At 33.9% G+C, this 17,034-nt stretch overlaps 1 protein-coding gene across 2 annotated transcripts in view; it reads left to right on the top strand.

Annotated features, from left to right (window-relative positions):
* Nucleotides 1–10,486, top strand: part of LOC111704019 (uncharacterized) — a 14,305-nt gene extending 3,819 nt beyond the window's left edge. Inside the window, exons 4-15 of one of the 2 annotated variants that reach the window (XM_023476130.1) lie at nucleotides 21–118; nucleotides 924–1,009; nucleotides 1,368–1,452; nucleotides 2,973–3,027; nucleotides 3,929–3,960; nucleotides 5,066–5,162; nucleotides 5,818–5,910; nucleotides 6,634–6,690; nucleotides 7,328–7,408; nucleotides 8,475–8,515; nucleotides 9,701–9,769; nucleotides 10,280–10,486. In XM_023476130.1, coding sequence (XP_023331898.1) covers nucleotides 21–118; nucleotides 924–1,009; nucleotides 1,368–1,452; nucleotides 2,973–3,027; nucleotides 3,929–3,960; nucleotides 5,066–5,162; nucleotides 5,818–5,910; nucleotides 6,634–6,690; nucleotides 7,328–7,408; nucleotides 8,475–8,515; nucleotides 9,701–9,769; nucleotides 10,280–10,343 — 858 coding nt within the window. In that variant the 3' untranslated portion in view covers nucleotides 10,344–10,486. The remainder of the gene's footprint in view (nucleotides 1–20; nucleotides 119–923; nucleotides 1,010–1,367; nucleotides 1,453–2,972; nucleotides 3,028–3,928; nucleotides 3,961–5,065; nucleotides 5,163–5,817; nucleotides 5,911–6,633; nucleotides 6,691–7,327; nucleotides 7,409–8,474; nucleotides 8,516–9,700; nucleotides 9,770–10,279) is intronic. The other variant, XM_023476128.1, reaches the window with a different exon arrangement.
* Nucleotides 10,487–17,034: the final 6,548 nt, after the last annotated feature.

The raw sequence follows: 17,034 nt of genomic DNA, 5'->3' as shown, positions 1-17,034 counted from the left end.
TAATACTGATACCTATTTAGCCGATGATATCCTATATAGCAGAGAAAAGAACTGACAATATCCGACGAGCAGTTGATATTCCAGACAGAATAATGGCAAACTTTGATCGTAGAGCTTAGTAAGTATAATTCGTTTTTTTACTTTTCTATCATGGTTATATAAAAAAAAGATAATTTTGTGAGGAAAGGAATTGAGTTTTAGCCCCAAACTCAGATTTTCTTATCCCTTTATCATTGCAACCCAATGCCGTAGACCTTGGACATTTCAAACTATGAAGCCTATTAGACCAAATAAGCTAAGTTTGAAATTTGTTAGGTTTACACCATCAGGTTGCATGATATAGAAGTCAGAACATTTGGCAATGTGACAGAAATTATAAAAGCTGGAATGCCGTTCCGTGAATTTAGGAAAAGAAAACTTAGATTCAGAAGCTGGTTCCGGGATTAAGGAAATATAATTCGAGAGACATAATTTAATTCTATGATTAACATAGGCGGTTTCAGGGGGGGGGCAGTCCATTGCCCCTCCCCCGAGTGAAATTAAAGGGGTGTACACTAAAAATTATTGATTTTTAGATGGAAAAGCAATTCCGTTGAACGCAATTCCGAGCAATTCCGCGAATATTTAGTTGCTTCCTTTTTTCGCAATTATAGCGCAATTGCGAGCAATGAAATGGCGCAAGCGGAAACAACCATTGCGCGCAATTCCGCGCAACGGAACTCAGATTGGAAACCCTAAATACAGTTCAATTTGAACTACGGAGACAAAAGTATTTGTTTCTGGATCGAGAAATTGAGGAAAACACTAATATAAAATATTGAAATAAGGTTTCGTGAATCACACATGAATGTCATTTTCTCCTCGAGTATCAGAATTTGATTCTAAATTATTCACAGTTTATGTTTACAATGAATTTTTCTCAGTGCCCAGAAGGAGGAAGATATTGATCTTGAAGAGTTTCTGACCGACAGCTACACCAGGAGGATGAAGGAGGTCAACAAGCGTGCAGGTAATGTGCACAGGGGTCTTAAAGGGGCTACATTCAGAGGCGTAGTCAGGGGGGTGTGAAAGCACAGCCCCCCCCCCCCGGACCACTGAAATCTATGGATTTCAGGGGTGTTTTAGATCCAAAGGTTGAGCCCCCTTTCCCCGAATGAAAATAACTATTAGCCCCACCTTGGACAACTTATCCCATCTTGGGTTGGGCCCACTGGGGAAATTTTCACCAAATGCCTTGCAAATCCAGTCAACAGGGAGCTATTAAGACTTTCTTAATTGGATGGATTTGCAAGCGTCAGCCTGTGTCTGTACTCTGCATAGATCAATAGAACTTAATTTGATTTTGAAAAATTATTGTACTTTTTCAGTTCATGTTGAAAATGAGAAAATACGCAAATCTAAAGCTAACAGCACTCTCATGACAATGCAAGGAGCTGCTTGTACTAGAGACAGGTAGGGTTCAGTGGGGTTGGCAGTTATCTACCTGCAAGGAGCTGCTTGTACTAGAGACAGGTAGGGTTCAGAAGGGTTGGTAGTTTTCTACCTGCAAGGAGCTGCTTGTACTAGAGACAGGTGGGGTTCAGTGGGGTTGGTAGTTATCTACCTGCAAGGAGCTGCTTGTACTAGAGACAGGTAGGATTCTGTAGGGTTGGTAGTTATCTACCTGCAAGGAGCTGCTTGTACTAGAGACAGGTAGGTTTCAGTAGGGTTGGTAGTTATCTACCTGTAAGGAGCTGCTTGTACTAGAGACAGGTAGGGTTCAGTAGGGTTGGTAGTTATCTATCTGCAAGGAGCAGCTTGTACTAGAGACAGGTAGGGTTCAGTAGGGTTGGTAGTTATTTACCTGCAAGCCTTATAGCTGGACTATTCACTTTAAACTGTTTTCTAATAAATACCATTAAGAGATTCTAGCCTAATAAACACTAATAGCCTATACTAATCAAACTCTGGTAGCTCCCTGTTATGCATTAGTGAGAGATGAGTGCTTTAGCAATTGTAAATCGGCGGTACAGTCCAAACTAGGACCACAAACTTTGGCCTAGCTCGGATATTCAAATGTACTGCACCGGATGTGCGTGCTCTATGCTTATAATCTAGTTTGTAGATAGATTTAAAGTTAATGATACTCGATTTGTTTCTTAGTTTGTCAAAAATCTGATCAGCTTTAGTGGTCAGTTACAAGCAGGGGGAGGAAACGTCATGTGTGTGTGTCTATTAAAAAAGATTGTGTAAAGTTTACCGAACCGAAGGTGTGTACTGTAGGTGTATTCAGTACATACGAATCTCGGTATTTTTATAGTCTAGGAGAGTACATTTGTTTATTGTTAATTGTTTACTTAAAAATAAGTTTAATATATTTAAGTCAACACTATAAGCCAAATTTTCATGCAAAGAAAATAATTTGATTAAAGTTTACAATAAACTAGTCGTTTTTCAAGCTTAATTATAATTGGCAACATTGTTCTGCAATTTCCTTGACTGTAGTCATGTTGTGTGTCTGTACCATAAGAGTGTGTGTAAGGTTTACCGAACTTGTCTGCAAAGCAGTGCGACTGGCTTTCTCATCCAGACCAGCGCCATTTTCTTTCCCTTTATTCCTATTCCCTGGCTCAGGCTGCTCTGAAAAAGATCCCGGCTTAGGCTGCTCTGAAAAGTTTCATTAAGTATTGGTCAAGACGCCTTGGATATTGAATTTATCTGTCTAACACACTAATACTTTTTTGTAGCCCCAGAAATGATCATTTTAACCCCACAAAGCTCTACTTTTTATCTTAATGTTTTAAGCAGATAATTGGAAAAATTTGAACAATTTGTGAACTTGCAAAGCTGCAACCTTAAAAATTGTAATAATTGTAGAAAACCTTGAATTGATTAGGATTTTTACCAAAATGTTAGCAGTTTTATTTTATTGAAGAAAAGTAAAGAAAACACTTCTCTCTGATATTTTCAATTAAAAATATGTATTGTTAAAGGTACCTCTGTCAGCTTCAACTTTATTACACTGGACACCGGGCTCACAACCAACAGGTATTGTATTATAAATTAAACTAATTAGTTTACTGTATGATTATTGTTAGATTTACGCCGTGTTCTATATATAAATTTATAGCGTGTCTCAGTCTGTCTGTTTGTTTGTCTTTTTGTTTGTATCCAATAAACGTCAAAACGGCTGAACCGATCGGGCCCAAACTTTTTGTCGGTCATTACGTGACCCCAGTGAAGGTTTATGAATTTGATTAAAATTTAAAAAAAATGTGTTTGAAAGCTTTTTTTTTTGTTAAATTTTTTAATTTAAAAAATCCGCGAACTTTTATTATGAAATCCGCGAAATTTGTTTTTGTTTACAATGTACACAAAGAGAACATGTTTACAATTGAAATAGAAGATTGAAGATGAGCGCGAAGCGCCCTAAGAGCCTCGAAAGAATTTCTAGTATTGAGTAAAAACGTCTGATAAGTATAGATTTAAATCTACGATGCGTTATGCCAATAATCATTGAGCCTTCCTTTCATCCATTCGTCCATTTTAGTAAACGGAATAACAACTTTTTAATATTTTTATTTTTTTTTATTGATAAATTTACAACATTTCTAACATTTTTATAACCATCCATAAACCTTTACTAACTATAGGGTCTGTACTGTACTGCAAATAGAAGAGACGAACAGACAAAAGCAAAATAAAACATATTAAGATTACACCCTGTTGAAAGATTTTTAAAGATTTTGGAAGATTTGAAAGATTTTTAACGATTTTGACATGAGACGAGCTAAATTATAGTTAAAGTAGGAAGAAATTTCTTGTTAAAAATTGCCAAATGAAGCCTAGATGTTTTAATTTTTGTCGATAAGAAAATGAAATTTTCTTCAAAGTATTTAATTTTTTTTTAAATTTTGAGTTCTGAACATTTATTGAGTTAATTTTCTAGGTCGTTGAAGATATACCAGCTTGTAAAGAAAGGTAAACAGAGATGAAAACTTTAGAATGGTGGATATAGAGATTAGTGCTTGATCCTCTCTTTTTGCTAATCTTAAGACTAATTTAGTCTTTAGATTAACTTCTAGAGATTAGAGATGCGCTCTTTAACTTTTAAAAAACCGGTTTTTAATTTTTGCACATTTCTGGTGTTGATGGTGTTATATCAATTGAACTAATTATCGATTGAACGAACGTAAGTTTTGGATTAATGTTTATTAATTTATTTGGATTATTGTTTATTAATTTATTTGGATTATTGTTTATTACTATAAATGTTCAAAATTAATATAGTTCATAAATGTGATAAAATTTATTTCTTAATAAGTTCATTTAAACATTATTAAATTTATATTTGTTCAAATATTCTCAAAGTCGACTTCTTTTGAACAGCGGACTTTAGTTCAATCGGATATTAGTCCAATCGATATAAAATCGTATCTGTGTGTAAGTGTAAGTGTAAGCGTAAGTGTAAGTATAAGTGTACATTGGATACTCAGATTAAGCGATCAGGGGTTAAGGATATCTCATTCTAAAGTTTTCAGCTCTGCGATCTTAAATTAAAACCTTTAAAAGCTTAAAATATGATATGATTACATCAAAAATCACATAATCTATATAATAAAGCTCTTCACTCAAATATACATATTTGTATACATGTTAGCTATAGCTGGCAAAACAGCTGGACCAAATTGGATGACAATTTTTTGGAAACCCTTGAGTATCTCGGGCGTACCATAGACAAAATTTTTTTTTTTTCAAAGATAAATTTTATTATTTCAAAAACCAATTGATTTTTCTTTTCACGGGCAACACAGGGCAATTTAGTTAGACTTCTATGTAAGAAAGCTCTATATATATATATATTTGAATAAACCTTAGCTATATGCTGGCCAAACGGCTGGACCAAATTGGCTGAAATTTTGGAGGGAACCTATGAGAACCCCCGGGGTTCACATAGGGTACAAATTCGAATTTTTTCCCACGGGCAACGCCGGGTACTAGTATTTCTTAACGTCAGCTTCCACAGTTATATGGGTTTAACTGTAAAATCTAGTATTATGTAATCTGTAAAATCTGTATTATCTAGGCCTAATACTGATACCCGGTATGGTCCAGGATTTACTAAAACTGAGGCTGGGGATGTTCTACTCTACAGGAAAGGGGTGAAAAAGGATATTTCAGAGGTAAAAAATTGAAATTAAAGGGACTGTACGCGTAATTTCAAGTGAGCCTCAAAATTTACAACGGTGTCCTTGAAACCCTCTCCGCAAGAAAAGAAAGATATAAATCACCTTTTAATGAATTATTGAAATATAGCCAATCATGTGTTCAATCTATTCACAGAAATGAACGAGGAGGGCCGGCCTGTGACGACTTTTGTTGCTGACATTCATTCCCATTGTAATCCTTGTGTGTCTAAGATGGTGTTCAAGTTAAAGATAAATTACCGAAACACTAGCCTACAATGATAACCAGAAAACTCTGGAATAGGAAGAAGACTTTTAGACGCCAATTATGACTGAATATAGTCCAACGAACATGAGTCACAGCGATTGTGCAGTGTAAACAGACCCATTTCACTTGATTTTTTAACTTACTAGTAAAGCTAATTGCTTTGTAACAATTGTAATTTAAGTATGTCACATGATTTAAGCTAATCATTTTAAGTATTCAATTGAAAGGCAGTTTCAATGAATAATGTCATTATGTCTAAGTTTAAAACATTAAATCATTAATAATGTATACTGCAAGTTTACAGAATATCATGTTTACACAATTTTTGCTACATGCACACTCAGCTTAACCACCATGTCTAGCCAGCCACTCCCTTTAATTAAGGTACTAGGCTCCAGGTATGCTGCTGAGGATTCAAAACTTGAACAGATTAGAATTGAAAACTCATTGAAGACTCTGGCAGACCAAACTTCAGAGGTTAGCCAACCTAACCCAAACTAACAAACTACTAACAAACTTTAAGCAGACTTACAAACTTAGGGTTGCCAACGTTTAACTAACTTTATGGATAACAAACCAAAACAAACTTTTATCTCACTAGCAAACAATAATTACCAACCATGCTAATCAATCTGAAACATGTTGCTTTGGCCAAATCTACATTTGCCAATGAAATTGTGTTAACTTAATAAAACTTAATAACGATAATAAAAAATCTAGCTTTGTAAAACCGGGCTATGCAACTTTAAAGGTAAATCTGACAGTTTAAACTTTCAAGGTAAATCTGACAGTTTAAACTTTCAAGTTAAATCTGACAATTTAAACTTTAAAGGTAAATCTGACAGTTTAAACTTTAAAGGTAAATTGGACAGTTTAAACTTTAAAGGTACATCTGACAGTTTAAACTTTAAAGGTAAATCTGACAGTTTAAACTTTAAAGGTAAATTGGACAGTTTAAACTTTAAAGGTTAACCATTACAACTTTAGATGTTGACCTTAGAAAAATCAATCGATCAATTAATCAATCAACCAATGAATCTATCAACCAAAAAATTGATATCCAATCAACCAATGAATCTATCAACCAGTCGATCAATAAATCTATCAACCAATCAACCAAAGAATCGATAAACAAATCGATCCAATCCATCAACCAACCAACCAACCAACCAATCAATCAATCAATCCCTAAATGTTTAGGCATTCCTTCGCAGTGAAGAGAGCAAGGAATGGGTTAAAGCTGTCGAGGAAAAGAAGGTAGGAACACAAAGTGTGAAATTTTAATGACGACCGAAAAATTCACATCTCAAGGTTAAAAGAGAAAATAAAGTGATTGAAAGCGAAAATTGAAAAATATTTTTTTGTTGCTTACAGCTGAGAATCCAGCGAAATCCCGCATTTGCTCAACATTCTAACGGGAGACAGCCGTATTAAATTGTCCTCCTAAGGACACACATCATAAAAAATTAAACAACAAACTCGAATTCAGTTTGGATTTTTTCATTGGAAAAGAACAGAATTCATTTGAAATAATTTGAATGAATAATGTTTTAACTACAGTTATACCAATTCGGCGGTTTTTCTCTAGATTTAATCAAAAATCAGATGGAAAATAGATTCCAAATTCAGGTTTAGCCTTTATCCCCTTTCGTTTATTTAGAGAAAATCAGAAGCAATATTTGTAAAGTAGTAACCAGAATACTAAGGACTGATTGTTTCACCTAATCAAGATGTTGCAAAAGAATTTTAAATTTCTATTTTTATCTATAACATTCGTCTTCAGAAATAAAAATTAGAGATTGAAAATCCTCAGCGTCATTTAAAATAGAAAGAAAGAAGACGACAATCAGTCCACTGTTGTCTGGTTACTACTGTATGCAGAACTGGTTTCCAGGGTGCATACAGCAGTACCAACTACTTGGGTGCACTGCGTGAAGTTAAGGAAAGGGTGAATAATACCAAAAAACTGTTTCAGGTAAAATATTTTTATAATTTAATAGTTCTGCAAGAGTAGAAATGATTAACATGCAGTGAAACCTATAAAGCTGTGGAATATGATTATCAGACTCAAGTTATGATTTGAAATAGTCCAACGAGTTAATTAAGAGAAAAGTACATTTTCATATTTCACAGTATTTTGGTTAGACACATGCAGAATGTGTATATAAGTTTATGTAAGGTTTCATTCACCATTAGATTAATAATGGTTTACAATTACACACAAATTATTATAAGAATATTGATATAACATAAATAGAATAATGTGTAATGATAATTGACTTTAAGTAGGCTGTCTTGCACATGGAGAAATTTAAATGAGTTTATGTGGTACTCAAAAGCAAGAAAATTTCTTAACTGCATTGGAAACTAGGGTCTTTAATTCTATTCTTCAAGGATAACTGCGCTTTTTTTATTTGTTTGGAAGATTTGCATTTTTAGTTTTTACAAACATAATGAAATTCCATGATACGATAAAATTAAAATTATTAAACTCAACCAAACGGTTCAAATTGCAAACGGTCATAACTTCTGCAATTATTGTGCCACATATCTGTAATTGAGATCAGTCGATCAGAAATGATCCACAAATTTCAAAAATGCTAAATATTTTAAACCATGTTTTTTTGACTCCCTGTACATTGTACAATATGATGTTGCCCAAGTTAAAACATTTTCAATGTTTCACCAATTATATCTTTTTTATAATAAACAAGGTAAGGTTAGATACTTTGGATGCCTCCAATATAAGTAAAGACGACCATTATAGCAATGGACACTCTAAATCCTCATATGACGTCACTGCTTATTTTAAAAAATAACAAATTATGCGGCTCAATAAATTGAAAACTTAAATTAGAAATACATTTTTTAGCTTCTAACATGAATTAGCACACTCCGTTTTTGTTAAAGGTTATTATTGTTAGTTAAGTTTCAGTGACGTCATATGAGGAATTAGAATCTCCCTTGCAATAAAGACGACATTTACCTACATTGGAGCACATCCAGAGTATCTAACCCTATATACAGCCTTGATAATCTAGGATGTGAAAATCAAGCCTAAGGACCTTAAAGAGGCCTACAGGTAAAAACATTAAGCATCCTTTGTAATATCAAGATGTTAAAAAAATATTTAGATATTTTCGTCGTCGTCGTATATATCAATACAATGAAGACAACTTAAAATTTTAATTTTTGATTTGCTATCTTGTAAACGAGCAATTTGAAAAAGCTTCCTATTAATCAAAACTTGAATAGAAAAGTCGTCTTCATCGTATTGATATAAAGCATCTTGATGGCGTTTATTAACACATAAAGATCCACGACATTAAGTTTCCGAATACATAAGAATTAAAAAAAAATAGAGTTTCCTAAAAGTGTTTTTTTTTAAAAAGGCTTCCCAGCAGGGTAATTCACACACAAGTTTAATTTTAACTTTTAATCCTTACTCTATCTGCGGCATTTTCTCTTCTTAAATTATCAAAAATAAAAATTAAATTTTCTAGGATAAATCGAATTTGGTATTTTTTTTTAATTTGACCATCCATAAACAGCTCGAGAGTCAAGGGCCATGTGAGGTCCCATGAATAAAATTTGACTGGTATTAACGTTTATTGGATACAAGCAGACAAACAGACAAACAAACAAACGAATACCCACTCAAAGTATAAATACAATATACATACATATATATAATAAATGTAATACCGAACTCGTCTACAAAGCAGTGCGACTGGCTTTCTCATGCCAGACCAGCGCCATTTCCCTTCCCTTTATTCATATTCCCTTTTATATATTGGATTAACTACAAAAGTTGAGAATGTGAAGACGACCGGAAACTCTTTAAATGTTACGATCCCAAGGTTAAATTATGACTTCTGCCTTAGATATCTAATCTATCTAATGGCTTAAATAATGATTTGATGAAAAAAGTTTACAGTTGCAGGGAATTTTGAACTTTAGGAAACGGACAGTATATAAATTCCGTAAATCGTCTCTGAAGTCTCATTCTCCAAAATCTGAACCTCTGAAATACAGAGTGTCCCACGAAACATGACAGTTGGTGAAATAGTTCACAATGTCTTCTTCCATAATTTGTTAAGTTGTTTGATTTTGATACCAAAGAGAATAACAACAATTATTATTATAGTAAAATTTATTTGAGTAAAAGATTTTTTAACGAAATAAACTTAATAATAATACAGTATATGGAAGAAGACATTCAAATCCATCACCAACTATGTTTGGCGGGACACCCTGTATGTTTAAGGGGCTCCCAGGTAGACCAAGTTGGAAGGTGGGAGCGGAATAGAATGAAAGCTGAAAGATTCAAGCCTAGGTGATCAAACAACACTTTAAAGGGACTGTAAATATAATTAAAATTGGACCTGCATATTATAAAGGAAGACCAATTTCCTTGCTAGTCCCGTCTGCATAAAACCACATGTCATGATGTCACTAACTCTGATTTTAAGTGAACCATTTTCAAAAATGAGGATTATTTGAATCCCGTTGACACTTGACACTTGACAGTCTTTTTTAAAGTAAATTATGGCAAGATTATTCAAAATTACAAGGTTTCATTCTTTAAAATAAATAATTATAAACTTATTTTAATTGACTCACTACGTCGACTGAAAAAGTTCATTCAAATTTATTTCCTTTCAGAAAATGTTTACAGAGGGGGGGGGGTAGTTGGGTTATGCTATGGGGCCGGGCGCTGCTTCCACATGTCCAACAAGTAGTTGTAAAACACTTGCGTGTAGGTCAGGACTGTAGTGTAGCCGATGTGCGTAGGTCAGAAATGCAAATGATGGTATGAAATCATGTTAATTGAACTTTTATTAAGGAGCCTGCCTGACCTCGATGTTGGTTACGATGTTGTAGAGAGAGAATTTGTACCCTACCATTGAATCTATTATTTGGGACTAATTATTGTCTATTTGAGATTTAACAAAAAGACGGCGAAAAATACGAGATTTGAGTTCAATTCCATGCGAATAAATAGATTACAGAATATTTGTTATTTCCATTAGAATATATAATTTTTGATCAATCAATACTTTGATATTTTCGAACAACTGCTGGAATTTTTTATTTGTGGCTAAAGATGAATATTTGAAACTAATTATTGAATATTTTATTTGTGAATAATTATTAAAATAAATTATTTGGAACTAATTACTGGTATTCATTATTAGTAAATAAATATTGAATATATTATTTGACCAAATATCAGGGTATTGTATGAGGGAGGGAACCCCCGGACGCCATGAGCCTCTGCTATGCAGACACGAGCCTCCCAGATTTGCTAGGCAGACCGAGTCTCCGCTATAAAGACCATGCCTCCGCTATGCAGTGAATGAGCCTCCACAATACAGCACAGCAAATCTGGGAGGCTCGTGTCTTCATAGCAGAGGCTCCTGTCGTCGCGGGGGTTCCCTGCCTCATTGTATAGGATATTAAGAGATTATGACCTATTCAATCAGTGCAAACACTTTGGAGTAAAAGTGTATCGGGAAGTTTTGTAACTTAAATTTTATATAGTTTTCTCAGAACCTAGAACACAAGAAAATTTAGGGGACGTCCATTTCCCAGTTTCCCTGCCTATTGTATAGGATATTAAGAGATTATGACCTATTCATACAGTGCAAACACTTTGGAGTAAAAGTGTATCGGGAAGTTTTGTAACTTAAATTTTATATAGTTTTCTCAGAACCTAGAACACAAGAAAATTTAGAGGACGTCCCCTTCCCTGGATATCTGAGGAGATTCCTGTCCTTCCTCCCTTGAAAAATAAGTAGCGGGAGAAGAGAGAGCATGAGCAGGCAACTTATAGCCATTTAATTTAGATTTTAAGAATAGATTCAAAATTTTACTTAATTACTCAAATGAATATTTTTATAAAAATTCAAATTTTGGTATCACATATTCCCCCGTCCGCCCCCAGCTGGTCATGGGTTTGGCGTTGTGAGTTTCATGTTGTGTTCAATGCCCCGGAAAATTCCAAAACAGAAAGAGGGGGATTGAATTTTTTAGATCCAGGGGGATGCGTAGAGACTGGCAGCTGGTGGGGTCTTAAATGTAAGACATGTGGCCGCAGCGCTCGGCCCCCTAACCTGTCCTAGTCGCAGCGCTCGGCCCAGAAAATGTCATAACCTAACCTAACCCTAAATGAATACTAATTTAATTATTTTATTTTAAATCTAGTTCGATACTAGACGTATACCATTAGGGAGGGAACCCCTGGACGTCATGAGCCTCTGCTATGCAGACATTGAGCCTCCCAGATTCGCTTAGCAGACCGAGCCTCCACTATGCAGACAAAGCCTACGCTATGCAGTAAACAAGCCTCTTACATACAGCACAGCTTTTTTAAAATCTTGGTTTTTATGAGTGATGAAAACTTTTAACAATTTCTTTTGACGTAGTGGCAAAAGAATTTTACTTAAGATTAGAGTTGTTTATTGATTGTCATGATTAGAAACATATATGGACTCATAAAGTGGTTTACAAGATTTCTACTAAAACTTTAAACATTTCTTACGCAGGAAGAAAGATATTTGGAGAAATATTTCTGGAGTAAACTTGGTTTGTTTTGTTGTAATCTTTGATTTAAACAATACCTCTTTTTGAAAAATGTTAAGATTCAAATAATAAATACAATTTTTAGATTTAATTTGAACTTAAAAAAAGGTATCGCTAAAATCAAAGATTATAAAAGATAAAATGAAATTCAATTCAAATTTTTTTTCTAAATATTTTCCTTTTCGTGTAAAAAATATTCAAAGTTTTAGATACCACTTTATTAGTCATAGTTAGACACTATTTATGATAATTAATAAATACTTCTCATCTTTGAGAAGCTTCCCATGCCACTATGTCTAAAAATTTCAAAAAAATCTTTTATTAAAACTTAAAACACAAGTTTTAAAAACCCTCCTTTATTACAGAGGCACATTTTGATGTGTTGCGCATGCTCATTTCTGCAAAGCGGAGGCTCCGAGACTTGGTCTGCCTAGCAACTCTGGTAGGCTCGTGTCTGCATAGCGGAGGCTCATGGCGTCCGGAGGTTCCCTCCCTCATACCATGTAAACCTGCATTCACTTCTTGCTGTTGAGGTATTTGTTCTCTTTGGCTTCTAGTTTCCCTACTAACCCGAGAACCTAAAAATACTGAAGTCTCTATATAGGAATACGTATTAATAGGTATTTTTACGTATAAATTCGTATGCTCAACTTTTGGGTAAAGAAATTACGTATATTTACGTATTTTTACGTATTTATCATACCAAGCAATTTTTTTAAAATGCTTTGGTTTTCCAGAAACGTATTTATACGAAAATTAGGTATACTTTTTACCAAGTAATTTTTACGCATTTTTTAGGGGTTTTCTTTACTTAATAAATTGTATTTTTTTTTTAGAGTTTTAAATTTTGAAGCAAACCTAAAAATTCTAATATTTTCGTAAATTTTATACCAAGATATGTTTCAAAGTTTTTTTTAGGGTTTTACAATACGTATTTTTATGTATTTTTCTTTACTTATTTTTTTTAGAGTTAAAAAGTTTAAGGCAAACTTAAAAGTACGTATATTTTTGTTAATTTTATACCAAGTAATTTTTTTAAGTGTCAATATATTCACTAAACCTCAACTGCACAAAAATGCATTTTTAAGTTAGAATTGGAAAATATTTTGTAATCTTTTTAGAATAATTGTTCTGTAAAAAATAGAAGTTTTACTTTGCCAGTCTTGTAACAGGGAAAATGGTAATTGTTGAAAATACAGACAATATGCATATATGATTGTTGATTTAGATGGACGCAATTGAAGGAATGTAGACAAAATATTGGATTGGATTGTAACAGGGAAAATGGTTATTGTTTTTCTGACCCCGTTGGGGTCTGAAAACCCCATGAATTCAATAGAGTTCACTAGTCCAAGGGGGGGGGGGCTTAGCCCCATTCCCCCTGAATACGCTTCAGGACAATGCCCATGCAAAATTATAGTCCACTCTTTTAGTTTTAGAACTTGAAAAATACGTATTTTTACGTTTAGGTAAAACCTAAAAATTCCAAAAATTAAGAAACGTTAGGATTTTTTCAAACCTAATATACGTATAGGAAAAACCTAAAAAATCCCGATTCATTGGATTTTTTAGGTTTTTTTCATACGCATTTTTACGCTATTCCTATACGTATTTTTACATATTCCTAAACCTAAAAATACGTATATATACGTATGTCATACGTATTTTTAAGTTTTCGGGCTAGTAGGGTTATATAAAAAATAAAGCTATGAACATTTTTTGAATTTTACTCTTACTTTATATTTCCTCAAGTCTGTATTGTTATCTAAAAGGACCTTTAAGTGGCCCTTCGTGTGCGTGTTGGATTCCCAAAAGTACCCTTAAACCCAATTTTAAACTAATTGATCAACAAACACGCTTATTTAGGAAGCTGCTTTATAATTGAGATAACATTATTTACTTTCTTCAAAGTGACGGATTTACTTTCTATTTTTTGGAAACTGCTCTGGACGTAAAATTTTCAGTGGGCACACGTATTTGATTTAAAGCTGTGTTAAGCTCACACTTTACGCTACCGTTCACTCCGATTTTGCGGGAATTCATGCAATAATTGAAAAATAAACTAAATTCTCTGTCCTCGATGAAGAGTCAAAGAATTGAAGGATATTAAACAATTCGCTTATGAAAATAACGCTCTCAGTACAAAAAAGGTCAAGATTTCGGTCCTCACCCACGGCATCATCAGAGTAAGAATGGAAATGGAAAAATCGATTTAAAATTCGTTGATGGTTATGGACCAAACCTCTGTGGAGTAAAAAAAAAGTAGATGTTAGTTTCATATTTATTGAAAATATATAGAAAATTCGGTGATGGTGATGGACCGAATGGACCAAACCTCTGTACAGTAAAAAAGTATGTTGGTTCCATTTTTATTGAAAATACATGGAAAAATCGTTTCGCAAAAATATTTTTGTTTCGTCGTAAATATAGCATAGTTCTCGCTTCCTTTCGCAAAATTCATTTTCGCCAAAAAAATGCAAAATTTCGCGAAGTTTGCCAAGTACGAAAGAAGGCTAAGCTATAAATACTAATTTTTAGATAGGTTGATAATCCCTTTCAGTTTTCCCTTTAAATTCATATTTAATATCTGTCCCTATTTAACAAAATTTAGAATTTCAAAACCTGTATTTTTTCTCTTCCCTTTTACTAACGTTACTAAAAAATCATTAACAGAAAGTACATATTTATTTTCTTAATTTGTAAAATCTTTTTTTTCTTCATACAGATATCATTAATAATCGTGAATATCCTCTTTAAAAAATAAAAAATGATTAGAAAAGTACGAGTTCCTAAATTCCACTTCATTCTATATTGAAAAAACAGCAATTGGAAAGAAAACAAGTTAAAAGAGAGCTTATTGGGAGGTTGCATGTGGAGGGGGGGGGGGGGGGTTAAAGTTAAATAAAAGGTTAAGGTGCAAGGAGTTATAAATATAAACAATAAATTGTAAAATAGGATTCATTAAGTTAAAAATGGCAACAAATTTGTAAAAGCAATTAAACATACATTTCCGAAAATCATATTTAACACACAAAATGTTTAGGATCAACAATACATTAAACAAAAATCCCCCCCCCCCTAAATTGCTATGTACTTAAAATATATATAAAAAGACCAGGCTACTTGTACTCAAGAAATGTGGGAGAATTAGAAGTAAGAACACAGTACAAAGAAGAGTTAAGAATCAGTCGGATATTTTTCTCTCAGTATTGAATATGTTCCAAGATTAGACATAACAGGTTCGCGTTGTACGGACGTTCTCAACATTTGACCAAACTGACATATCATTATCTAGCACCTAACTAACAGAAGGGAAGAAAGGGGGAGATTCCAACCACAAAAAAGGGGTTTAAAAATGTTGATTGGTCCTGTTTTTTTGAGGGGCCATGCGGCCATGTGCCCAGCAGTATCCTGTTCGAACTCAGAGCCCGAGTCTTTTTGCTAACATATGACGTCTCCGACTGTGACAGTCCGAAGTACAGTGAAATACGACCCCTCTCGACGAAAACCAATAGAAAGCATAGTAAAATTATATTATGTGCCGACACCTGTACTTTGGGACACATCTAGCGGCCAAGCACTATAAAGTACGGAGATACAAAGTACGTTTTAAATACTCCTGTTGATTTGGGACGCCTCGGGCAAAGGTAGTTAGCAGAACCCTGCCCGAACCCAACGAAATCCCAGGAAAAGATTGCTCCTCTTAGCTTAAAAATAAATTATGAATTATAAAAGAATTATGAATAACATAATTATACACTTTCTACACATTTTTGTTTGAATGGTGTACCATAATGAATGATAAATAATAAGTTTCAAAATATGTTTATTTGCAAGATTTTACATATCATCATTTATCACTGTGATCATTTCATCTGAAGTATTTGTAAAATCTAAGAAGACAAAATTTTACACTAAAACAGTTTTAAAGAGTTGATTTTAAATTTAAGCTACGAGGAGTATGTAACCCCACATTTTCATGTTGTTTGAATTTATTTCTTTTTTAAAGTCAATTTTTAATAAAAGTTAATTTTTTGAATAGTCTTTCGCTGGATTCGAAAAGGATTCCGAGGGGTTCGGGGAGGGTTCTGCTAACTACCTAGGTTCGAACAGGATATTGCTGGGCACATGGCCGCATGGCCCCCCCCCCTCGGTAAGCCCCTTACTGGCAAACAAGGGCAGAGGGACTACAGAAAATGGATCTAGATTTCATCCTACTCATGTGACCTGACAACATTGTTCAGCAGTTACTACAGGCCGCTTAGCCAGGATTCAGAAACATGTACGAGTCTTTAACAAACAGATCAACATAAGAATAGTACTCTGACGTCTATTAGTTTTATTGGACATTTCCCCTTTACGTAACTCTGCCATCTTCGTTTTTAAAAAACGCATTCAGTGTATACAGTATCTAATATATATCGCTTCATAAAAATAGAAAGAAATAAGAGAAACTAAACCAAGAAAAACTTAAATTTATACCAAAGAAGGTTTTCAAAAGAAGGTACACTTCCTTGATTCATCCTACTGAAAAGATATTGAGGCTACTTCTAGTTTATCCTAATTTGAAAGGAGTATAGTACAATGTACATAAACTTTGTTTACGCCAAAAGGGATAAGAATATTACAGTGTACAACTAAGTATACCGGGATAAGTGCCTAACATCGTGCATCACTGTGTGCGATATAGGAGACACAAGTATTCTTTAAAGATTTGTGACATTAATCACAATCTCAAGGGGGGGGGGGGAATAAAAAACAGTTCCGAGTCCAATTCCATAACGCTGAACTGTGCGACATGAAGTAGCGGGGGATGGTGGTAAGTGTGTAGAGTAAATATTGATTGTTGCCAAATTTATAGTTTTTAAAACAGCAGGTAAATGCGACAGCTATGACACTGTCAACAACAGCTTAGACAGCTGTCGATCAATTAGCTGTCACAACTGTCAGGAGCATCAGCTGTCACTGCTGTTAGACGCTGCTCCTATCGCCTCTGTGAATAAATGTTGTCAAAGT

Source organism: Eurytemora carolleeae, unplaced genomic scaffold, assembly GCF_000591075.1.
Source record: "Eurytemora carolleeae unplaced genomic scaffold, Eaff_2.0 scaffold572, whole genome shotgun sequence".
Classification (NCBI taxonomy): Eukaryota; Metazoa; Arthropoda; class Copepoda; order Calanoida; family Temoridae; genus Eurytemora; species Eurytemora carolleeae.
This window is presented reverse-complemented; position numbering and strand designations above follow the sequence as displayed.